The sequence below is a fragment of the Brachycentrus maculatus genome, unplaced genomic scaffold (genome assembly GCF_059751285.1).
Source record: "Brachycentrus maculatus isolate JH-2025_06_01 unplaced genomic scaffold, ASM5975128v1 h1tg000242l, whole genome shotgun sequence".
NCBI classification, from domain to species: Eukaryota; Metazoa; Arthropoda; class Insecta; order Trichoptera; family Brachycentridae; genus Brachycentrus; species Brachycentrus maculatus.
Window position 1 is genome coordinate 1,945,449 of NW_028280993.1, and position 26,959 is coordinate 1,972,407.

Consider the following 26,959-nt stretch of genomic DNA (forward strand, 5'->3'; position numbering starts at 1 on the left):
GGAGAAGAAAAAATCAGGACTTAAAAAAGCTCGTAGCGTGAAACTACTATGGAGTGTATTCATTAAAAGTTATGTGGGCTGGCAATGTTAATGTTTCGCGTAATGTGGAGTAACAAACATTTTTCAAATTATCATTAACGTTTACGTTAAAAAAAAAACGCATTTGGAAAGTAAGTGCATTCGTATTTTAATTAAATTTCGGCCAGTTTACATATTTTTACTAAAACTGTTTTTGTTATTTTTGTCACACAGTGATTACGTCGAGATAACTTTGGATTGCTGTCAGTCTCTAGTCAGTAATAAAAAAAATGAAAGCTATACGATTATTTAAAAAAAAACATTTTATTTAATTTAATTTAAATAGTGGACAAAAACTCAAAATGTTTGTATTATAGTTGCTTAAACTAGAGCTGAAACATCTATCGTTTGTAAATTTGTGCATTCAAAAATACACGAATTTGAACATCCAAAAACTAATGCAATACGGATGTCCAATGGCAAAATGGTGAATATTAACGACTGTTTAAAATGATCACTTATGCCAGCTAAATGCCGTGTCGTAAACTATAGAATCCTATAAATAATAATGAAAAAAAGGTTATTTTAAGATTCAGACCTTGCGAACAAAAAGAGTCTTTGCATAATAAAAGCATTCCCTATTCCAACATCGATGGCAGTTGTGAACTCACATGTAATACGGCACAAGTTTGATAAATATATACAGGAGATCCAAAAATTGAGTAGTGTGGTTGTCAATCATGAATAGAATAAGTAAATGTTACACGTGTGTAAAGTGATTCAAACCTTTGACGGTCGTAATCCCTGTAAATGCCTAGTTTTTCTTATTTTTCTTCATCTATGTAGAGATGTCAAATGTGTTAAAAAAAACAAGTTGAGACTCCTTTAATATTGTTAACCTCATTTTAGTTTTAAAGAAATTATTTGAATTTAAAATTAAGACTTAGGAAAAATGTGATATGTTAACTTTTCTTCCTTGAATGTGGTCCAAGGATAAAGTAAGTAAACGTTACGCTAAAGCATTCAGGATTTCATATATTATCATGTAAGGACACCTGAAGCGTTAGATTGATCACCTTGTCGTCACCTTATTTACGGTCAGATTAAAGCTATTTCGATCGCACGCAGAACACTTTATGCTAAAGTTGCGGACGGAGGGTCATAAGTATTTAAATTTGGACCGAAAAAAGAAGAAAAACACATCCCAAGTCAAAAAAGAAAATGTCTTATTGGGTTGTATGAAAGAAGTGAAGGAAACAAAAGGTTAGTTCAGGTAAAGGTGGATTTAATCAACCGGAAAAGGGATTGAGTTGGGTAAGACACAAGAAAGAATATTATTATCTTTTTAAATTTTGTAGAAAGAATTCAATCACCCAAATGATGTGGATATGAATATTTTTTTATAAATTCAATCGCACGAAATTTTAAACGTGCCGATTCAAATGCTAGGTTCGTTACACGAGGGGGTTTTCAGCTGAATTTCTATTTTCTTGCAAAAAAAAAATAGAAAAAATAGATAAATCCGAGGATCCATAACACAGGTTCCCAAACTTTTTTAGTCTAGCTAAAATTTCTCGTGAAAGGTGAAAATAAAATCAATGAATGTCCCATCATAGACAGAGGGAAGGAATAAAAATATATGTCTTACTTCTTTGCACTTCTATCTGTCTCTTTGGGCTTCTTATGCCCTGTAAAAGTCTTCTAGAACGCCCATAAGGGGGCGTTATCGCCCACTTTGAGAAATACGGATCTATAAGAAGAATAATAAGAAAAAGAAGAAGAAGAAGAGAAATTTTGACCGCTGTCTTCATCGCAAATTTAAATCTTTAAATAAATAAACTACCAATATTCAAAATATTGACATTTTTATTCAAAAGAAGAGTCGCAAACCTCGCTGTATAAATTTTTCATTTCATCCGCCTTCATCTCTTTCTCATGCCGCTATGGAAACGCGGAGGAAGCGAGATGGGACGTGACTTGGCGCTGAAGGGGTCCCTTGGTTGGGTTTTAAATCTATACGTGACAATTTTACGTTTTTGGTTGTATCACGTCTAGATCTAGAGATTGTAAAAATACAATAATAACAACAGAATTGCATTTTTCAACCAAAAATTGATTTTTTTAACAGCAAGAAAGTTTTATTTCTTTAATCTGTCAAACGCTGAATTTCAACGAATAGGTTAATATAATAAGATCTGCTATTTTTTGACATCCATATTACATTTATTTTTAAGTTATACGTATATACACGTATGTACACGTATTGTAATATCTGTATATGTCTTGGTTGGAACCAATGAATGGTGCTGCCATGTACTAAAAACATTTTTCTGAGAATTAATCATTTCGTTTTGGTGTATAAATCTCATTTACCAACAATTTGTAATAATCTCCTCCAAAAACAGTTTGCTGTAATAATTTCCTAAATTATATTTTTTTCGTCTTAACCTACACTATGACCAAATAGTAATAAGGTCTTCTGTGAATAATTTCTTGCAAAAACTTCTTTATTGACAATTTGTAATAGTCTCTTGTATTAAAAATTTGTTGTAATATACTGCTTGTTTAATAATTTGTTGTAGTAATCTCCTATAAACAATTTTTCCTAATAATATCCTCAATAAACAATTTGATGCTATTATCTCATCATAAATAATCTGTTGTAATAATCTACACTATAAACAATTTTTTGCAATAATCTCTTCTCTTAATAATTAGTTGCAATAATCTATTTTTTTTGATAATAAGTCATAATAATCTCCGTTACTAACAATTTGATGCAATAATTTCATCTTTCAATAATCTGTAGTAATAATCTACAATCCACACTTTACATAATTTCTTGCAAATAATCTATTCTGTTATTATTTTTTGACATCTCATCAAACATGAAGAAGAATATGGAAGTCTGGGCATTTACGGGGCTGACGACCGTCATCGGCTGGTTTAAGTGATCACTTTACACACGTGTAACATTCACCAATTCTACCCATTATTGACAACCACACTACTCAAATTCTCGGAAGTTCCATATATATGTATATGAACCAATTTAGAAACCTTGTTCTTGAATCACTAGAACTTCACTAGAGATATCTATTGGTGAGATGTAAAGAAGCTTTTTATTAAGCAGAAACTCTTATATTAAAAATAATATGAAAATAACTCCTGTAATTGGAGATGATCCAGATTTTGTGAACAAGTATTTGGACACACTCAAAATGTTGTATCTATTCTCTTCATAATTAGTTACAATCTCCTTTATTTGTTTGTAATAGTCTCCTATTTTGATATTTTTCTTATGTTTTTTCTGTTAACAATTTATTTTTACACAGATATCCACAAGACATATCTGTTTGATTATTATATTCATGGCTGCGTGACTTTGAACTTCTCGAATAAGATATTCCACCCGAATAGCTGTCTGAGGTGGAATATTTTGATTGAATGAAAACGGAACGATGAGAGGTTCCGTCGGAGGAGGAATACACTTTGATCAAGGGCGGAAAACTCTATACGCTGCAGACTAAAAACATAACGCGCAAAACTTTGCCGACTCCGTTTTTAAGGTTAAACTTTCTCAGATCGATGTTACAGTTCAGGAAATACAATTGTGTTAAATTATGATTAAATTGTCTAACTTTGAGGGATGACATTTAAAATTAATTGTGTAATAAATTTCTAAATCAAATTCGAGTTTCTCTAACTGTACCTGATCTAAGATAATTGTTTCATCATAAACATAATATCAAATTACGATAGTGAGCTCTTATTGAGTTTACCCGTGTCGAGGGAACATTTGCCAATATTTATTTATTAAATTATAAGGGTTGAAGAAAATTGTTATAAATATAAAACAATAAAATACGACATAGTTAAATGATGTGATCTAATTCAGATTTACCCACTTCCTTTATCTAATTATGAATAGCTCTTTTGTATTTAGTTACTATTTTTAATGATTTTATTGATAATAGAAGCGGGTTGAATAACTTTACAGCATAATAATCATACTTCTTTCATGTTTCCGTGTTAAAGATGTTGTAGTTCTTGGAACGTTACCATATAGTGTTTTGTAGTAAACGCTATGTTGTTATATAATATATTCTTGAAACAAGGCGCCTATTATATTTATAATGTACCTGTTAACAAAAAAAAAATTAATAAAACCCTCATCCAAACCCCGATGGTGCATACGGCACTGCTTCATATAAACGCAGTGTTATCTTGATCGTACACATGAAGAAAAGGTGATCAGCCCTCCGCTTCAGGTACCAGTCCAGGGTAATATTGAATAAATATTACAGTGAAAAAAATTACTTATATTTATTTGACCCCCCTTGGGAATCAAACCCGGGTCCTCCAGAACGGTAGCCGAGCGTACCGCCCATTACACTACGGAGGTGGACAAAACTGTTACGTATAAATACATAAAAATGAGGTCATTCATATAACGAATCAAGTAGCTATTTTATACAAATAATTATTGCTCAATATTTTAACTTACTTTTGTTGCAAACGGTTCTTATGTACCTGTGATATATTTAAAATACCTGTTAATATAAGATATTTTATACTTGTATTGGAGTTTTATACGTATGACGTTGTGTATTTTGTTACAATGTATTCCACACAGGTATATATCTATTAGACATAGATGGTGGATATATTACATTCTAAGTAGAAACACCTGTAAAATTGTATGGCGGAGGTTACGTCTACACAATGAATTTATTCTGATGCAAGGGAAACTAACTTCATCACCATCCTTAATGGAACCCAGACCAAACCCGCATAATGCCTTTAAACATAAAGCTGGATGCTTTTAAAGGAAATACAAATTTACTTATTCATGAGAAAATAAAGCCTGTGATGTGGAATTGGATTTTTCTCGGATTTGTTTCGGATTTTTTATTCCATTCGATCGGAAAACATTTCAGTTGCGGCCAGATGTCCGATACACCCGTAACGCTCGCGGTTGGCAAAGAAGGATTTAATAATAAATATAAAACGGTGTATAATGTAAATATTTTCAATTTCTAGTGAGGCAAAACGATGTACTATTTACCACGCTTATTTTTTTGACATCTCAATGAAAAATAATACGGAGGTCTGGGCGTTTACAGGGCTTACGACCGTCATATGCTGGTTTAAGTAATCACTTTATACATGTGTAACATTCATCGATTCTACCCACACTGCTTAATTTCTTGGAACTTTTATGTACATTGTTCAAATTCGAAAAAAAAAGTGCTTGAATCAATAGAATTTTACTACAGAATGCCCAGGCTTCCATATTCTTCTTCATTTTTGTTGAGTTTCCAAAAAAAGGATAAAATAACTAATTATTGAACATAGTCCAGATTCGTGAACAGGTATTTGGATTTATGTATTAATTTTAAATCAAACACAGATTTTTTGAGTCTACTAAGTTGTATTTCATTAACAAAAACACATAAAAAATTATATTGTGGCAATTGTTTCGCCTTGTTAGGGCATTATCAAACGAAACATTCGTATGATAATGCCCTAACAAGGCGAAACAATTGTCACAATATTAATTTTTTATGTGTTTTTGTTAATAAAGTACAACTAAGTAGACTCAAAAAATCTTTGTATGTTTTAAAATTAATACATAAATTGAAATGGAGTTCTACAAATTAAACGCCAATTCAATAACAGACTCTTTTATGTAGAGGCACAGCGAATCGAAATATAAAAGTTCTCCATATGTATAAATGATTGAAACGTAGTATGCTATAAATAAAAATGTAAATATATTAAATGAATAAAAATAAATAAATAAGGTATTTGGATACTCAAAATATTTTGAATAAATTATCTTGCTTATTATGTACAAATTTTTGGATGAGATTCGAGTGCTGAATTATATTCACATACGTAAAAAGGCTTAAAAACATGATTTTCGATTTATTTTAACTTATGATTTGACCAGTTAGTTTATTTACAACATATTAAGTGAGTTCAAATGCAGGTTAACAGATTTGGATTATCTCCAATAAGGAGTTATTTTTTACATTACTTTTTGACATATCAACAAAAGCCCAATCTTTAATCTTTGAGTAGTGTGCTTGTCAATGGTGAATGTTACACGTGTATAAAGTGATCACTTAACCAGCCTTTGATAGGTTCTAAACCCTGTTAAAACCCTACCTTCCATATTCTTCTTCGTCTATGTTAAGATATCAAAATGAAATTTTAACTTTTTTGTTAACACTGATTTCGCATAAAATAATTGTAAACAATTTAAAATTCACAACCTAATTTATCTTTAAAATTGTTTACTAAAACAGCCCATCAAATTGAGCAAACAAAGTTTAAGCACAAATCGGTTAATCCCAGCATATTGCATGACATAATTATTTTCATGTTTTAAACAGGAACTGCCGTGACCGATCCTACTAACCCTTTGCACTCGAGATTTTTTTTGTAAAAAAAAAATACAAAAAAACCCTCAACATGGGTATTTTGGAAATTGACGATGAAACCAATAGATAAGTGTTTAAAATGGCTTATTTAAGAAAAATAAAGGCAATTGGATATTATTTTATAATTTTTTAGTGTTTTAATGTATAACATCTAAAATAACAAAACAATCGCCTAAATGGATCCTAGGCTGCCCAGGACAAGTCACTCACTCCTTTCAAGAACGTCATAAATCAAAAAACTTGATTTTACAGGAGAACGTTTTTAAAGTTTAATAATAAAACACAATGTATTAAAAATAAATATCAAACCACTTTTTGAACTTTTTACTGTGCAACACATCTTTTTTCTCCATTTGAAAAATGTTTAGTCTATTTAAAAAAAATATTAAACAATACATTTTCTTCAAAATGCAAAAATTACACTTTCTGCCCTGTAGCGGGTAAATATTAAGTTAAAAATACGCCTCTTTTGCTGGGATAAAGTACATTTTCTGGGCATTCCGAAAACATGCATTACTAAAAATTGACGATTTTTGATTTATGACGGTCTTGAAAGGAGTGAGCGAAGTGTCAAAAAATTACTTTGCCGATTTTTGTCCCTCCTTGAGTAAACTACACAGTCTTTTTTTGATCTTATACGCAAAACACGTAATTTGACATCCAGGCGAACCTCAGTTTAAGGAGTAGACGGCTTTTTTCTATTTTTTTTTGCTTAAGTTTTCACAAACCTTAGCAAAAACAAAGTGACTCAATGCTAGCAAGGACCTTGAGCAACTGGCGGGACAGAAGTATCCCGGCCTTTTATTGTTAAAACAACAACGGTACATAGTGGCGACATATAGTCGCCAACCGATTTACTGGACAATTTACCATGTTGACATATTGTCGCCATTCGAGTGCAAAGGGTTAAAAGCCTTAGCCTACTTCGCTGACACTAAAATTGGCAGTGACTAACCACTAACAATTTTTAAATATAAATATAAATTCATTTATTAATAATTTAGTTAAGTAATTAATGTACACAAGTGCAACATTAACCATCCTACTCATGATTGACAACCACACTACTCAAATAAAGGATATTGCATTCATCTAAATAAAAGGGTCTCTGCTAAATAAAAGCTTTCTCAATCCAACATAGATGTCTGTTGTGAACTCATATGTACTGTGTCCAGAGATTGATTATATATGTAAGATCATATTATTTTTTGACATCTCATCAAAGATGAAGAAGAATATGGAAGTCTGGGCATTTACGGGGCTGACGACCGTTTTAGGCTGGTTTAAGTGATCCCTTTACACACGTGTAACATTCACCAATTCTACTCATTATTGACAGCCACACTACTCAAATTCTTAAAAGTTCTATATATTTATTTGAACCAAATTTGAAACATTGTTCTTGAATCACTAGAAATTCACAAGAGACATGTATTGGTGAGATGAAAAGAAGCTTTTTACTGAGCAGATACTCTTTTATTAGTATGTGAGGTCCGATTCCTGGATTATAATCACACACATGAGAAACGCCAGCAAATATCATTTTCATTTTTATTATTTAGGAAAATTTAAATAATAAAAATATTCTCAATATTATTAATAAAATCGCATGTGTTAGACATTTTGTGTAGTTTTGAGTGTGTAAATGGTGCTATGGTGGTGAAGGGTAGTATTGTTTGCATGCTGTGTTAGTGATTGTCCTGACGAAGAGACGGGTACGTCTCGAAACCGGTAGACGTAAAAATCTCGGTGAGTGGTTATATACTAATTTTATTAACATTTAAATAAATAAATAAAAATATATGTAAGAGTTAAATTTTTTTAGTAGCGTGGTTGTTAATCATGGTGAGAATGTGAATTTCGCACGTGTGTACAGTGATCACAAGTATATAATAGGTAGCTCTATAAATGCCCAGACTTTTCTTCATATGTAATGTTGTTTTTCTTCATCAATGTTTATTTATGAATTTGTATTTATTAAATGTCCCCCTCCGTAGTGTAATGGTCAGCTCGCTCGGCTACCGTTCTGGAGGTCCCGGGTTCAATTCCCAAATGGGGTAAAATAAATATTAGTGATTTTTTCACTGTCATATTTATTCAATATTACCCTGGACTGGTACCTGAAGCGGAGGGCTGGTCACCTTTCCTTCATGTGTAAACGATCAAGATAACACTGCTTTTATATGATGCAGTGCCCTATGATTGGGGTGCGAATAAGGGTTTGAAGAAGAAGACATCATTAAAAAAACTGAATATTAAAATATAGTTTATTTTGAGTTCTAATGATACCATTAACTTAATTCAATTGTATTAACACTTTATTTGCCAACAAATTTTTGAAAGACTTACCTTAAAAACCAAGCAAATTTGTACTTGTAGCAAAAAATCATGCATTTTTTATTATTATTTATTAAAATAAACCCCGAAAATGTCGGCAAAGTGGTTTAGGGGTTTAAGCTTCTGTTTAGATTTCACGAGTACGTTATCATAATAATACATTGTACATTATGTTTCCTGTTTTGATAATGCGGCTTCAATGGTGACCATAGTCGCACAAAATTATAAATATTTTACGAAGATAAAACACAACAAAACTCGATTATTACGTCTGCCATTGCCAGAATTATAATTAAATTATTTAGCTGGAATAGCGAGGAATAATTAATTACATACATGTTTTTGACAGTTTTTATTTATTTATTGTATTTAATTTCAAATGAATTATTTGTTATACTGACGGGATTAACAAAACGACAAGCTGTGTAGCTGTAAGGTTTATTTAAAAGTGGTGGGATATTTTAAACCCAATTTTGACATTTGGAAAAATGTGTTCTCGGGTGGTGATTAAATACACCAGTGGCCTTTTTAAGGGTTAATTTATCCATGAATCTGAAATATAGAATAAATAAATATATATATATATATATATATATATATATATATATATATATATATATATATATATATATATATATATATATATATATATATATATATATATATATATATATATATATAATATGTGTGTGTGAATTCGAAGAAATGGTTAATAGAGACTTCGTATCGACGCAATGTTGTCTTGATTAATAATAAGAGGGAAAAGCTAGTTAGTTGTTGTTTTTTCCTTATCACTCACTCCATCACTCCATCCAGTTCATAGCATTTTTTTTTCAAATCCTTGTTCACAAGTCTGGATTATCTCCACTATCTGTAAAGTGATCACTAAACCAAGCCTATGATGGTCGTTAACTCTGTAAATGCCCAGACTTCCATATTATTTTTCATCTAGGTTGAAATGTCAAAAATGTAAGTTGATTCAGTTTTCGTTAAAATGTTTTATTGAGCGATTACGACTCAACCTTCATTTACTAGTCAACGTTGTGACCTCTATCGAAGAGGACATATTAAGGACGAAGTTTAATTCATAATGACATTAGAAAAAACGGCCATTTATTATAAGCTTAAACAAATTTCAATAATTACGGCTTCAACAGTGCGTGTCACACATGACATTATTAGCAATGTTCAGAACATGTTCTTTTCCATTGTATTCTGATATTCACGACCAGAAATTACACAATAACTGAAATTTCCTTTCATTTATATTTGAAATTTCATTTCGGAAAGTGAAACCTATCAAATATTTTCTATTTTAACTCAAACAAAGAACCGGTAGAGCCTTTGTTGGGTTCGGAAACATATGAAAACTTAAAACTGAAAATCATGTTTTCAGGATCGCATTACGGTTCGTATGGAAATTGTAAAGAACCCGCATTTACTGTTCAAAGTAAATGTGAATATAAACATATATTTTTTTATAATGCGTAACTTTTTAAAATAATTAAATTCAGCCTTTTCTTCTTCTAATTGTGCTACTCTACGCGGTTAGCAATCAAAATGGCAATTTTTAATTTATCTACAGCCGATCTAAATATCAATTTAGTGTTACAGTGGAATCAATTTTTAAAAAAGTTTTTCTTGGTAAATACTTATATTTTTTTGATTCTTTTATGACATGTGTTTAGAAGCATTCCGCATCATATTGCGGTGTTTGAAAATGATGCAGAATACATCAAAATACGTGTTGCAATAGGTTCTAAGTAAAACTGGTATTTACCAAGTAAAATAAAAATTAAAGACGTAATTTTTGTTATTTTATACCATTTTGCATGTAACATACCCGGATCTTAGAGTGACATATAAAACCTCTTTAAGGCAACGTTTCACTCGATAACTTGATACATTTATTTTTTATTTTAAAATAAAAATAATAATAATAAATCCCTTACCGCACCCCAATGGTGCATAGGGCACTGCTTCATATAAACGCAGTGTTATCTCGATCGTTTACACATGAAGGAAAGGTGATCAGCCCTCCACTTCAGGTACCAGTCCAGTGTAATATTGAATAAATATTAAAGTGAAAAAATCACTTATATTTATTAAACCCCCCTGGGAACCGAACCCGGGACCTCCAAAACGGTAGGCGAGCATGCTGACCATTACTCTACGGAGGCGGACGATAATAATAATAATAATAAAATGAACTTAATAATAATTCGTCATCTTTTGCTTTAAATTATTCAAAAGTGTGATCTTTAATTTATGGTTTTGATAAATATTCGTACAATATATGGTTAACCCCACGAGATTGATTTTCAAACACCAGTGTTTGAAAATAATGCTGAGTGCATCAACACGTGTCAGAATAGATTTTAAGAAATCGTGGTACTAACCAAGTAAAGCTCAAATTAAAAATGGATAGAAAATTACTAAAAAGTGGCTGCCGAATCGATAAATGAAAAAATTACGTCAGTTACACATTTGTGTAGTTCATGATAAGACTGTAGTCATTACTAATAATCACTTTATATGTTGTATATAATTTCTAGAATTCCTTGAAAAGGATGTGGTTTGACGTCAGCAAGTCTTTTTTCCGTTTTAGGTTTTTTTCTTTTCGTATACGATAAAAAACAATAGCTAGTTTCATTGAAATATAATAACACATTTAATTCATAATATTTTGTTTGTGTTTAAAACCGCGTTTTTAAATTCTAGATTTGCTTCGCTTAAAGATATTTTCTTTTAAACACACTCAAAATATTGTGACAAAAAACGGTCCAAAAAATATTTTGAATAAATATTGAAAATTATATTCTCAGGTATTTTACTACTATTTACACTAATTTGGGGTGAATCTGACTAACATTTCATGAAGGTTTCTTGTAATAAAAAAATCTGTTTCAAAAGATCTCAATTAGTTTCATACTAAAGTGTTTATGGTACACCGTATTATGCTTATGTGGGATTTTAATGTAATTAGTACTATGTGGGCATATATATATATATATATATATATATATATATATATATATATATATATATATATATATATATATATATATATATATATAGTAATTGGCATACCTGATCGTGCCATGTTTTTCTCGGTCTTCCTCTGCTCTTTTTTCCACTTACATTCGCCTCATAAATTTATGAGAAATTTATTTAAGAGATGTATGAACGTGGAAGAGGCAAATAATAGGTTTTGTATATATATATATATATATATATATATATATATATATATATATATATATATATATATATATATATATATATATATATATATATATATATATAAATACCAATAAATATAAACATGTACTTTGAATAATGAGAAGTGAATTGTACAAGTAAATAAGATATAATCCTGTTTTAGGAACACTCTTTGAAGGTTTGAAAAACAAAGGATAAGATAAAGCCAGAACTGTTTTATCACATTACTTTTCATTGTTACGATATAACAATGTACAAACAACTATTCTATTCTTCTCTTCTCCTATCACGTTACTTAAAAACAGTTAAAACAGGATAATGCTGTATCCGTAGACAAAAAATCTAATTTCTCTTGGGTAAACAGGAGTATTTTTGACACCATCCGGTTATTGACACTTCTGATTTCACATATAAATACTATTCAATATATGACACATGTCGAGTGTCCCATATTTGTGCCGTAAAATAATGCAAAATATTTTATCCAAATATATTTGATAAGCAAACTGTTTGAATTTCATTGAGGAAAAGAGTTATTTTTCACACCATACTAGTACATTTATTGACACTGTCGTATGTAAATATTATTTTATATTTCTAACATATACTTGAATGTGCAATGTCCTTTTATAAAATAAAAAAAAGTGTTTTACTGCAAATATTATGCAAAACAAAATTGTGTAAAATGATTTCAGTAAATATCTTCAAAAATCTGATTTTTTTACCGTTTATTTACCGAATATATTTTTAATTGTTTAATTATATGAAGTATATTTTTAATTATATGAAGTTTTAAGTTTTATATGAAATGTATCGATTTTCGGAGAAAGTTCTTTTTACCTCATGCCTAACATTTTTTTATCCGCACCCAATGGTGCATAGGGCACTGCACATAGATGCAGTATTATTTTGATCGTAACTTACACGAAGGCAACATGATCGTGCGCTTTAAGAAATTGAGCCCAGAAAAATGTTGTATTTCAATAAATGTTTTATTTCCAGTATCTTAATTTTTATGTAACAGAATGTCCACTATAGGTCGACAATAACTGGTAAAAAGTATTGTATAAAATTATTTTGAGGGTATTATACCATATGTTAATTTTTTTGAATAGTTTACGTTTTAGCCACGATTGCAATTGCATATTCAATGATGCTTTTGTAAAGTTTAAAAAAAAACTAATATTTTTAATAACGAATGATATTATATATTATATGAAAATAATTACAATAAAAAGTATTAAAAAAATCAATTTATATTTTTTAAATGTAAGAAAAGGGTCGATTTTTTAAAATTGTGATGAAAAAATTAATTTATACAACAATAAAAAGTAACACTTGAATATTCCACTTTAATGAGTTTTATTTTATTTACGACTAGTTTCGAAAATGACAGATGTTTTCATCTTCTGGTACAAATTAAAACTAACGACCAAAATATATTTAGGTGTATATATAGGTTAATAAATAACGGGATGAATGGATAACTTAAAAATTAATGTGGCCAGAACCAATTTGCTTAGTGTGTCAATAATCGGTGTCTTTACGCTGGATATCGACAAAACTAGAAACTAAAAATGAAAACAAAAATATAAAAATAATGAAAAGAAAATAAATAAAAAAAGAAATTCAAACTACTGGCCACTAGCCAGAGGAAAACGCTAGTAACTTATATTCCAAAAAAGATTTTTGAACAATGAAAGTGTGATATATTTTTTTTTGTTTAAAGTAGGTATCTATAAAATAATCAGGAGTCGTTTCATTATGACGTCAGGTTCCTTAATGATGATAGATGACGGATAGCACTATTAAGTTGGAGAATGACGTAATTTGAGTAAAGATATTATACAGGATGTTATATTAGAAGGGTAATTTATAAAGGAGAAAACTCGATGAAACGCAAATTCGCGAACTGTCGCAAAATACACGCTTCGTTTGGCGTTTTGAAGGATTGCTTCTGTAGAATTGATATATATGAACTATAAATTAAAAAAAATGCTACATCAAGATTTTTTATTGATATCTCAACAAAGACAAAGAAGAATATGGAAGGCATTTGTTTACAGGGCTTGCGATTTCTTATAGGCTGGTTTAAATGATTACTTTATACAATAATAAATAAACAGCGAAAGCTAAACTGGCAGTGCATAACGGAGTCTTGGTTCCAACATAAATGTATAGAAACGAAGCATGAAGTTCGAAAAAGAAGGGTGAAATTAGACTGAATGCGGTTAAAATGCGATCCCTCAGACGAATGTGCGGCAAAAGATGATATGATAGATGTTCGAGTGATGAATTAAGGGGAATAAATGCAAGCCTGCGATAAGCATTATTTATTAGTTGAATAAAATATTTATTTATTTTTAATAAAATTAGTTTGACTAATGTAATGTAATTTGTAATATTTTTAAAAATGATTTTAATATCTCTAGGTCGCACTTAAACACACGCTTAAAAACATTTAATAAAAGAAAATAAAAAAGACGATTCAGTTGGCTTGGCCATGTATTCCACATGCCTCTCGAAAGCGCTTATCAAGCTTGCCTCTTTAACAAGGTTCGCTTCACCTAGGATGACCGTTGCTGACAATTCGTCGGCAGTTTTCGTCAGAACTTCGGGACGCGGATCTGACTTGAGAGGATGCAAAAGAGCTGGCCGCCGACAGAAAAACCTGGAGACAGTTCGTTGACTCCATGTGCTTCACCTAGGGAACGGATATGGTTTAATTAAATGAATTAAATTACGAATTCAGTATATCAGAGTAAAAGTACAAGGATCTTTCCGTTCCAGGATTCGAACCTGGGTCTTCTGGTGTCCAGTCATGTGCTCTAATCCTCTTAGCCAAACAGTCTAACTCAAATATTTAGTACTTTCTAGGTCAATTTATTTTCTGATTCATTTGTAAAATTACTGCAATATATTTGTTTAAGGACACATTTCCATACATTGGTAAATTCAAACAGATACCCAGATTGTTCAAACAAGGATTGAATCACTATGACGTCTTTATTTAGTACTAGCTGTATCCGGTCGCGCGTTGCTGCGACTCAGTTACGTTCAATGTAAAATAATTAAAATAGATAGCATATATTTCTATTGTGTTTGATTTCACATTGTAAACTTATAAACTTGCTTGTTTTTAACTCAAAATATTGAAAATAAATTAACTGACCAAATTATAAGCTAAAATAATAAAATGAAAATGATATTTTCTGGCGTTTCTCGTGTGTGTGATTTTCATCCAGAATTCAGACCTCACATACTATAAGAGTTTCTGCTCAGCAAAAAGCTTCTTTTCGTCTCACCAATACACGTCTCTAGTGAAGTTGTAGTGATTCAAGAACAATGTTTCTAAATTGGTTCATGTATATAGAACTTCCAAGAATTTCAGTAGTGTGGTTGTCAATCATGGGTAGAATTGGTGAATGTTACACGTGTGTAAAGTAATCACTTAAACCAGCCTATGAAGGTCGTCAGCCCTGTAAATGCCCAGACTTTCATATTTTTCTTCATCTTTGATGAGATGTCTAAAAATAATATATCTTTATTTTGTCTCTAAGGGACACTCCCGCTGACCATCTGAGCATTCGCATTTCAGTGGATTCTAGTTGCCTATGAACAAATATAAACACGCACGTATTCGAAAAAAAATGTTTCCAAATTTCAAAGAAATCGCCAATTAAACTAAAAAGTTTTTAAGGTTTTGATGAAACGAACATTGATATTATTATTTATATAGATTTTTTTATGTAATTGATGTCATTTTTATAAAGTAAACACGTAAAATAAACACAGATGTTTTTATAAGTTTATTTTTATCTATGTGGAACACATGTACGATACATGCATTTGTATTTATGAAAGAAAAGTAGTGTTATATTACTCGTACAGCATTGTTTACATGATGTATTTTTTACATCTCGCATTCTAAGCAAATACTATGTTTGGTTCCAGTTGTCGCCAGAATTATTATTTTTACATACTGCCAGCTCAATTATTCCTATAATTTTGACAAATATCTATTATTCTTCTTCTTTTAAAAAAAATAACATATTACATACGTAAATCATATATACATATAATATTCCCGACGAGTAATTTCTATTTCTCATTTTGGGACAATATCCACTCCCTATGTGGACTAAATACAATTTTTTTTAAACTTTACATATCGCTCACTCCTTTCAAGAACGTCATATATCAAAAATAGTCAATTTTCAGTTGTGCATGTTTTCGGAATACCCAGAAAATGTACTATATCCCAGAAAATAGGCATATTTTAAACTTAATATTTACCCACTACAGGGCAGAAAGTGTTGTTTTTGCGTTTTGAAGAAAAGGCATCGTTTAATTATGTTTTTAAATAAAATAAATATTTTTCAAATGGAGAAAAAACCTTCAGGTTTTACCTAAAAAGATCTGTTGCACAGTAAAAAGTTCAATAAGTGGCTTGATATTCATTTTTAATACATTGTGTTATGTTTTTAAACTTTAAAAACGTTCTCCTGAAAAATCTATTTTTTTGATTTTGCATTCTTGAAAGGAGTGAGCGATATGTCATAAATCCCATGACGCTATATAGTATAATAGAGTATTTGAGTTCAAGGGAACCAACTCACATTCGAGAGTTCCAAAAATTTGAGTTTGAGTATAATACGAGATAAATAAATAAATAATATAAGGTACAAAATTTTGAGTGCATCCAAATACCTCACATACAAATAAAAGAGTTTCTGCTAATTAAAAACGTCTCTCATCCCACCATAGATGTCTAGTGAAATTCTAGTGAATTCAAACACCATGTTTCGAGTTTGATCAATGTATCTAGAAGTTCCAAGAATTTGAGTAGTGTGGTTATCAATCATGGGCTTATTAACTTAAACCAGCCTATGACGGTCGTAAGCCCCGTAAATGCCCAGACTTCCATATTCTTCTTTATCTACGTTAAGGTGTATTTAAAAAAATAATGTAATGAATTATAAATATAAGTGTATTTCAAATACTATTTTCTGACACCTCATCAAAGATGAAGAAGAATATGAAAGTCTGGGCATTTACGGGGCTGACGACCGTCATAGGCTGGTTTAAGTGATCACTTTACACACGTGTAACATTCACCAATTTTACCCATTATTGACAGCCACACTTCTCAAATTCTTGGAAGTTCTATTAATATGAACCAATTTAGAGACCTTGTTCTTGAATCACTAGAACTTCACTAGAGATATCTATTGGTGAGATGTAAAGAACCTTTTTATTAAGCAGAAACTCTTATATTATAATGTGAGGCCCGAATCCTGGATTACAAGTGATCACTTAAACCAGCCTATGACGGTCGTCAGCCCCGTAAATGCCCAGACTTCCATATTCTTCTTCATCTTTGATGAGATGTCAAAAAATAATATGAAAATAACTCCTGTGATTGGAGATATTCCAGATTTTGTGAACAAGTATTTGGACACACTCAAAATGTTGAAAATATTTCAAATACCTTTCGAAATCAAATATGCGATAAAAATACCTTAAAAATTACATTGAATACGGTTTGACTAAGATTATGATGAAACCCAATTATTGAGATAGTATGTCGAAACATGCTTGTTTTAAAATGTGACTGGGTTAAAATGACATGACTAATTTATTGCATCTTTCTCCGAATAGAATAAAAAAGCTTTGTCTTTTACGATTAGTAGGAACGTCAGGGCAACACGTGGTGACCATATTTTTTAATTTATGATGAGAAACCGAAATGCAGTGACTCCATGTTTATGATTAATGTATGAGTGTCTAAAGCAGTATTGGTGACATATTAATTACGTTGAAAATTACGGATGTCCACATTCAGTTAACCCAAAGACATATATTTTGTAATTAAAATGTAACTTTTTTAACGACTGATGAATACTTATGGTATCAATCAGTCTTGATAAAGAAACGATTAGCTTCGAAACCAGTATACATTATAATTAAGTTTTAATAAAATATTTAAAGTGATTTGAAAACAAAGTTACGTTTCAATTGTAAAATGGAAAATCACAAAGTTAGTGCTTCAAATATAATTTACATATATTTTGTATAAGATGTTAAAAGCATTGTTTACTTTGTGGTATGGTAATATGATATTCTCCTTATCATTCATCGTTTTAAGTGGTATTACACAAAGTAAAGAAAGAGTCTACTAAAAAGTTACTAAAGGTTATTTTTTGACATATTTTAGCTTATAATTTATGTACAATATTTTGAGTGTGTCCAAAAACTGAGAAGGTGTTGAAGCACATTTTGCTGCAACTACTACTACTACCATCACGCCGTTTTCTTGCAATGGTAGCCAGAAAAGATAGAATGCCACACTCTGTCTTGATAAACACTCCTAGCTTCCTTTATATCCATACATCTTGTCACACATGCCCTCCAATTACGTAGACACCATTACATTTTAGGTTTTGATTGTTTTGTTCTGTTTTGGCCGTTCTCGTTCTGTTCACCCATTCACAATTGACAAGTATACTGTCTTAGTCATAATCTTGTTATCCATTCGCTTCACCTGTCCATACTACCTGAGAGATTTTTTCTTAATCTTTTCAACTGTCCCAAGTTCAGCCACACATTCCATTTAATATCTTCATTTTTGATTATGTCATACAACGACTTTCCAACTCATTTCAACGGCGTTTCAAAGATAGTACCAATAACAAAAGCGTTCAAAAACCAAGCTTTTTATTTTTTTATTAAATTTTGACTTGATTAAAATTGTCACACGAATGCGTTATGTTAAATTAAACGAACCTTAGTACTTAATCATTTTCTCGAAATATTTTGACTTTAAACGTTTTCCAAATACAGAGTTCGATCGTTTTAACACAATTAATTGATATTGTTTTACCCAGTTCTCGGAATTAAATACAATTGCTTTGAGCATAGAATTTCAAGTTGTGACAATCTTTCAAGTTGTATTGATGTCATCTTCAATTATTTCTCGTATCAAACGTCCCTAGAAACTAAGGGATGGAAAACATATTAGGTTTGTTTGGCCTTTCCATTTACAATTCAACCCTTTTAATCAAATTCGCATTTAAAAGAAATCCTTTGAAATCGTATAAAAAAACTCATTAAAATTTTGTTATCGAATATGGATAAATTTTTTCAAGTAGAGACCGGATATTTTTTTATGAAAATTATTGTTGTAACGAAATAAGATAAATATATTTTTAAATGAAATATCTCGTAAAACTTCTTTGTATAAAAGTGTTGGTATTTTTGATTTTTTAAATATCGATCAAAGTACTATATTTGTAATAAGTTTCTTTGGAAAGAGATAGTGAATATTTTTTTTTAGTAAAACTTCGTAGACAGCAATTTGATAATCGATAATTGGACGAGAATTGAGAACATTTCAAGGACGCGTCACGTTTATTATGCACATTTCATTACACTAGAGAGAATAAAGATATATACAATAAATACAGCCTCCGTCTATTGTTAATGTTCCCAATGATAAAACATTTAAAAAAAAAAGAAAAAAAAGGAACATGTCCTACTCATCTCTCTTCGTTCGACAACGTCCTGAGGATGCAAATCTAAAATAAAGACTTAGCTTCACATACGGTGTTTGAAAAATGATGAAAAATGCATCGAAACACAAGTCACAATAGATGTTAAGAAATACGGTGACATTTACCAAGCAAAACTTATACAATACAATATATATTTAAAAATAAATACGAGTAGCTTTATATTATTCAAATTTTGGCCAGTACTTTATTTGTACGAAAAACATAGGAAATTATGTTTTTTTAAGGTTCTCTATACGCTTAGAAAACATATATGGCTAGTCTCCTCATTATGGTAATGCCTGTAGCTACCGCTATGTTTAACCATGTATATTGTTTGCAATGTATGTATGTATATATATATATATATATATATATATATATATATATATATATATATATATATATATATATGGAGCAGAGGAAGACCGAGAAAAACATGGCACGATCAGGTATGCCAAATACTTGAAAGTAGTCAGGTTAGGAGTCGTAACAATCGGCAGTCCGAATGATGGGTGGGTATGTATGAGGAGATGCATGAACGTGGAAGAGGCGAAGAATGTTTGCAAAGACAGAGTGGTGGGGCGTTCTTTTCTCTTTGCCTACCCCTGCGGAAGCAGCGGGATGGTTAGTTAGTTAGTTAGTTTTATGTATATATATTTTTTTATTTTTTTTTATTTTTATTTTTTAAATAAATTGAATAAAAAATAAATCAATCAGAACCTAAAATATTGTGGTGTCAAAAGTCTGCGTAATCGGAGGGTATGTATGACTAGATGTATGGATGTGAATGAGGCGAGGAGTGTATGTCAAAACAGAAGAGTGTGGCGTTCCATCCTTTCTGCCTACCCCTGCGGGGAAACGGCGTGATGGTAGTAGTAGTAGTTAATAAATTGAAATTGAATATTTAAATTGAAATTATACGGATTTGACTAGTCTAATGATAATAAAAGCTTCATTATAAAATCATATTTATTTTATTTTTAAAGTTTATGGTAAGAAGGATCGAGATAATAATGTATCGATAAATGGAGCGTCATATGAAGTAACAATATAATCATGAATATTAAAACGATGTAAAAAATACAAGTTATCATATTTAACTTTGTATATTATTCCCAGCGTTATAAACTGTATGTTTAAATGAACAAATAACTAATAACTTAAGGCAACTGTTAATTTTATAATAACAAGCAAAAATATTTTTGCTCCTGGCGTATTTTATTTTCGTCCGAAAACAAACAAAATACCTCAAGAATAACGAAAAATTTATTGGTAAAAAGGGGTAAATCGACCAAACGGCTGTACTTTCGACAGTTATTTTATTTATTTTAAAATGAGCAAATATTAACGTTTAAGCACTGTTTCCTAAATATTTCTGGTCCCGTATCCCTTACAGCTAATGATATTTTTTTTGAGATCTTAATATAGCTGAAACATCTTTCGTAGGCTGGTTTAAGTGATTACTTTATACACGTGTAACATTCACCATTCTGCCCATGATTGACAACCTCACTACTCAAATTTTTGGGACTCCTCGATATATGATTGATCTCCTGACGCAGTACATATCGCTCACTCCTTTCAAGAACGTCATAAATCAAAAATCGACAATTTTCAGTTGTGCATGTTTTTAGAATGCCCAGAAAATGTACTATATCCCAGTAAAAGAGGCATATTTTTATCTTAGTATTTACCCGCTACAGGGCAGAAAGTGTTATTTTTGCATTTTGAAGAAAATGTATTGTTTACTTATTTTTTTAAATATACTAAATATTTTTCAAATGGAGAAAAAACCTTCAGGTTTTACCTAAAAAGATCTGCTGCGTAGTAAAAAGTTCAATAATTGGCTTGATATTTATTTTTTATACATTGTATTATATTCTTAAACTTTAAAAACGTTCTCCTGAAAAATCAAGTATTTTGATTTATGACGTTCTTGAAAGGAGTGAGCGATATAAGATCACAATAGCCATGTGTGTTAGATTAAAAAAGCCTTTATTTAGCATATTTAGCATTTTGTCCGCCTCCGTAGTGTAATGGTCAGCACGCTCGGCTACCGTTCTGGAGGTCCCGGGTTCGATTCCCAAGGGGGGTAAAATAAATATAAGTGATTTTTTCACTGTCATATTTATTCAATATTACCCTGGACTGGTACCTGAAGCGGAGGGCTGATCACCTTTCCTTCATGTGTAAACGATCAAGATAACACTGCGTTTATATGACGCAGTGCCCTATGCACCATTGGGGTGCGGATAAGGGTTTTATTATTATTATTATTATTATTTAGCATAGACATTTTTATTTGGATGTATGCATGGTTTGAATTCTGGATAATTTTTATATACTGGAAAACACTTGAAAACATGATTTAATTTTTTATGTAGCTTATAATTTGACATTCATCTTGCCATATTTTCTAAATAAGACCTTAGGAAATTCATGACTCTTTCTCTCTCTTTACACTTTATACTGTATTACGTACAATTTCTTTGAAATATTAATTAGTAAATGTTTGAAATACCTTACCACAAACAAAACATTAAAATACCACAACAAAGAATTTTTATGTTTTCAGCTACTAAATGTTTTTTTTTCACTTTCCACTTTAGCGCCTTCGATCCCGTAAACAATTTATCTACCGTAACGTGGGGTGAATGTGATCGGTTGGGGTGAATATGATCACGTGGAGTGATGGAGACCATTTGAATTTTTTTCGTCTTTATCGTTGATGTAACACAGTGGAGAAACTTTTTACATTTATAGCTCGACACATTCATTTTTGTCAACATACATAAATGATAACCATGACGAATGTATTTTTTTGGGTAAACTACATAATTTTCAAAGTTTCTTACAAAATGTCTCTCATCTGTAATAAAGTTTTCCAGGGCTTCTTTCTAAGCAAAAAATAACTATCCAAAACTCCCTAACCACGATATAGCTTCTCCGCAGGGGCTAACAGAAAGAATAGAACGCCACATCACTCTGTCTTGCGCAACCTTTTGTATTTTTTTTATTTCATTTCTCTGACATATTAAAAGAAAACTTAAATAGATTTATATTATCCACTGACACTTCGTGATGGAATTGCATTTTTAATATATTATTAGATTAAAACCAATATTTTTAGCTTTTCCACTTTATTTTTATTTGACCAGCGACCGGGTTTCGTCGTTACCGACATCTGATGATGATGACACCATCTGATGACACCAGTCTGATGATATCGGTAACGACGAAACCCGGTCGCTGGTCTAATAAAAATAAAGTGGAAAAGCTAAAAATATAGGTTTTAATCTAATAATATATTAAAACTTAAATAGTAAATTATCTCAGGTTTTTTAAAAATAATACAATGAATTGCTTGAAAAAACTTAGGTTTTATTTAACTAGCTAATCATCATGCCGCTTTCAAACAGAAGTAGGTAAAGAGAATAGAACGCCGCACTACCCTGTCTTTGCAAACATGTTTTGCCTCTTCCACATTCATGTATCTCCTTATACATACCCACCGATCATTCGAACTGCTGATCTGACCACTTTCTAGCATTTGAAATATTAAAAGTAAATACATTTCATTTAAATTTTTGCCGCACATTCGCCTAAGAGATTGCATTTCGATTGCATTCAGTTTACTTTCATCCTTATTTTGATAACTCCATGCCTTTCTTCCATACCTTAAGATAGAAACCAGTACTCCGTTGAATACTGCCGTTTAGCTTTCGCTGATAGGTTTTTATTTACTATAACTAATTTCAGTGCACCTTTTACTCTATTCCCAGTATTCACTTCCTTTCTTACTTTCTTATTTTCTTTATCAATCTTTCTACCCCTAGAAAACAAACTTCCCAAATTTATGACATCATATTTCTGTTACAGAATTTCCCCAATACACCTAGATCTACATTCGTCTCTTTCAAAAACCATGACTTTGGGTTTGTCAACGTTCATCAACAAATCACTTCCCTTGCACACATTATACATCTTTAACATAAGCTACTGCAGGTCTTCTCTACTATCAGCAAGAAACACACAATCGTCAACATACAAAAGGCAATGGACAATCAAATCGATCATTTTATTTAAACCTTTCATTTTTAAGCAATCAAAGAATAAACAGACGTTTATTTGACAGTTGGTACCTTCAAATTAATTACGCACTAATTTACATTACAATAAAAATTAAAATGTTACATTTAATGAAAATTTAAGTACTTACCCATAATCTCATTATTCGTAATAAATTTCATTTAAAACTTTCAAACTTTTTGTTGAAACATTTAACGTCATAATTCACTGGATAAAAAACACACTGAACTGTCAACCCACATCACAAGGATTATTATCTTACCGATATAAACTCATTTCGCGTTAAAGAAAAAAGTTTTATCTCGAAACGAAAACAAATTGCGATCGACGCGATGTTAAAAATTCCAACGGGCGGCGCAACCACCCCCCACGAACGACAAAAGCTGACTGAAACCAGAAGCCAGCGTTTTTCTTTTCATGTGGAATATCTTTTGAATTCGGAACGCTTTCAGGCGTACAAACGTGACGCATGGCGGCGGTGAAATTTCATGTGTAGAGTAAAAAAGGAAATATTATTTAATAAATAAACCTAATGAGAAAAACTAAATGATTGATCCTTTTTATGTATTCTATGGGAAAAATACGTGGATGCCAATTTAATAAATTTTGGTAACATATTATTGAATTTATTATTGTAAAAATGAGACGCTTTTGAGACTCCTATATCGTCTCCTCAAACATAAAATAAATTAAAAATTAAAAATAAAATATTTCTTTTACAACATTTTAATTGTGTCCAAATACTTGTTGACAAATCTGGATTATCTCTATTTATAGGATAATCTATATATATTATTTTTTGACATCTCAACATAGATGAAGAAGAATAAGTAAATGCCCAGACTTCCACATTCTTCTTCAACTATGTTGAGATGTCAAAAAATAATATGAAATTAATTTTGTTTATAAAAAAAAGTTATCTTTAGAACATGATTATTTTTAATGTAAAAAATAAAACTATTTTTTTAATGTTAATCCCTGATAGAAAACAATTTTTGATAATTCAGTTAAAATTCAATGTGGAATAAATAATGTTACAAAAAATTCAAATGGTTAAAAACAATGTTTGTTTTTTATTAACTTTACGTAAAATTAATTAATTTTTTATATTTATTCAATTTAATTTTACACAGAAAAGAAATTATTTTTGAAAAAACATTGTGTTGCCCATTTTAAAAAATTCATCATAATTATCAAACTTTGTTTTTTTTTTAAATATAATAATGTAAAATGAATAGGATTTCTCGTCAAAAAAGACATTTACAAATCTAAGTTTAACTGAAGAAATCCATAGATATTACTTCGAAGTGACTACCAAATCAATAAATGAAATATACAATAAAACCTCATTTAAAAAGTTCGCAGGTAAATTTATAATACTGCACATACGATCATGTATTTTGTTATGCACGTGGTATCATTTTTTTTTTAAATATTTCACTATACACGTACTTACAAATTACCAGTTTTGATGTCATTGTCAAACACATTGTGTTTGACAATGTCCTAATAAGACGAAACGCGTCACATATCATATATCGATCCCTTCTTTCAAGAACGTCACAAATCAAAAAACTTGATTTTACTGGAGAACGTTTTTAAAGTTTAAAAATATAAAACAATGTATTAAAAATAAATATCAAGCCACTTATTGAACTTTTTACTGTGCAACAGATCTTTACAGGTAAAACCTGCAGGTTTTTTCTCCATTTGAAAAATATTTAGTATATTTAAAAAAAAATACTTAAACAATACTTTTTCTTCAAAATGCAAAAACAACACTTTCTGCCCTGTAGCGGGTAAATACTAAGTTAAAAATATCCCTCTTTTGCTGGGATATAGTACATTTTCTGGACATTTCAAAAACATGCACAACTGAAAATTGACGATTTTTTATTTAAGACGTTCTTGAAAGGAGTGAGCGATATGTAAATAAATGTAATATTCAATCCAATAACCGTGTTTAATTTTGGATATATTACCCAACAATTCCAATTGGAATTCTACCAACTCTCTGCAGTAACAATAAATAAAAAATTAAAGATGTAAGTAATGTTTTTTAGTTAAAACATATAATAATTATGCAGTTATACAACAATTTATATAACCTAGATTTCTTACGAAAACATATTTTGATACTTTATTCTTAGGAAAAGATACGAACGACCAAAATCCCCGGACGTGTCAAAAATACGATTAGCAATAAATGAAATATTGAGACATGCTTATTCCTTTTACTACATATGTAGGTCAAACAATTCCGGTTCCGTAACGGTCAAAGTGTTATAGAAATATGAGTTTTTCAGGGAAAACCGGCGAAACAAGGTGAATTTCTCGAAAGTTATTATTATTTTATTATTAATTCGTCCCAATTAAGTTTTTGACAGATTTATAAATGCGTACATCAGGAAAACACTCAAAAGTAGTCGATGAGGGAAGAAGTCCGCTTATAAAACCGATACCAGTGTGCCAACGTTTCTGAGAAAACCGAGAATATTTATAACTCTTCCGAATTATTAAAATAATATTGTTGATTTTAATTTTAATACTTAAAGTAAGCAACTGATTGATTTGATGTTGTAATGGGATAATGAATTATCTTCAACGCTGGAAGCCGAAACTAAAAGCAAATGTAGCTTTTGATGATTTTGAGATTGGAAAATTACGAGAAGTATTTTTTCACAAGATGCGAATAAAAGATAAGATGTTTATTGGGGTTTACAATAGAGATGAAGAAATTTTTTAAACGAAGTAAATATTGAAGTCTGGGTTTTCAATATAATATTTTTGGTTATAAACTAACAAGTTCATACATAATTTTATATAATCCAAATTTGTGAACAAGTCGCTCACTCCTTTCAAGAACGTCATAACTCAAAAATCGTCAATTTTCAGTTGTGCATGTTTTCGGAATGCCCAGAAAATGTACTAGTTCCCAGCAAAAGCTGCATATTTTTAACTTAATATTTACCCGCTACAGGGCAGAAAGTATTGTTTTTGTATTTTGAAGAAAAGGTATTGTTTAATTTTTTTTAAATGCAATAAATATTCTTCAAATGGAGAAAAAACCTTCAAGTTTTATCTAAAAAGATCTGTTGCATAGTAAAAAGTTCAGTAAAAGGCTTGATATCTAAATTAATGCATTATATTATATTTTCAAACTTAAAAAACGTTCTCCTGAAAAATCAAGTTTTTTGATTTATGACGTTCTTGAAAGGAGTGAGCGAAGTATTTGGATACACTCAAAATATTTTAAATAAATAATATTTGAAGGGTATCTGTATACTTAAA

At 30.4% G+C, this 26,959-nt stretch overlaps 1 protein-coding gene across 2 annotated transcripts in view; it reads right to left on the bottom strand.

Annotated features, from left to right (window-relative positions):
* The window catches only part of LOC148306434 (G protein-coupled receptor moody), a 124,426-nt gene extending 100,369 nt beyond the window's left edge, over positions 1 to 24,057 (bottom strand). For both annotated transcript variants that reach the window (XM_088265123.1, XM_088265122.1), the window contains exon 1: positions 23,799 to 24,057. In XM_088265123.1, coding sequence (XP_088121249.1) covers positions 23,799 to 23,829 — 31 coding nt within the window. In that variant the 5' untranslated portion in view covers positions 23,830 to 24,057. The remainder of the gene's footprint in view (positions 1 to 23,798) is intronic.
* Between the last annotated feature and the right edge of the window lie 2,902 nt (positions 24,058 to 26,959).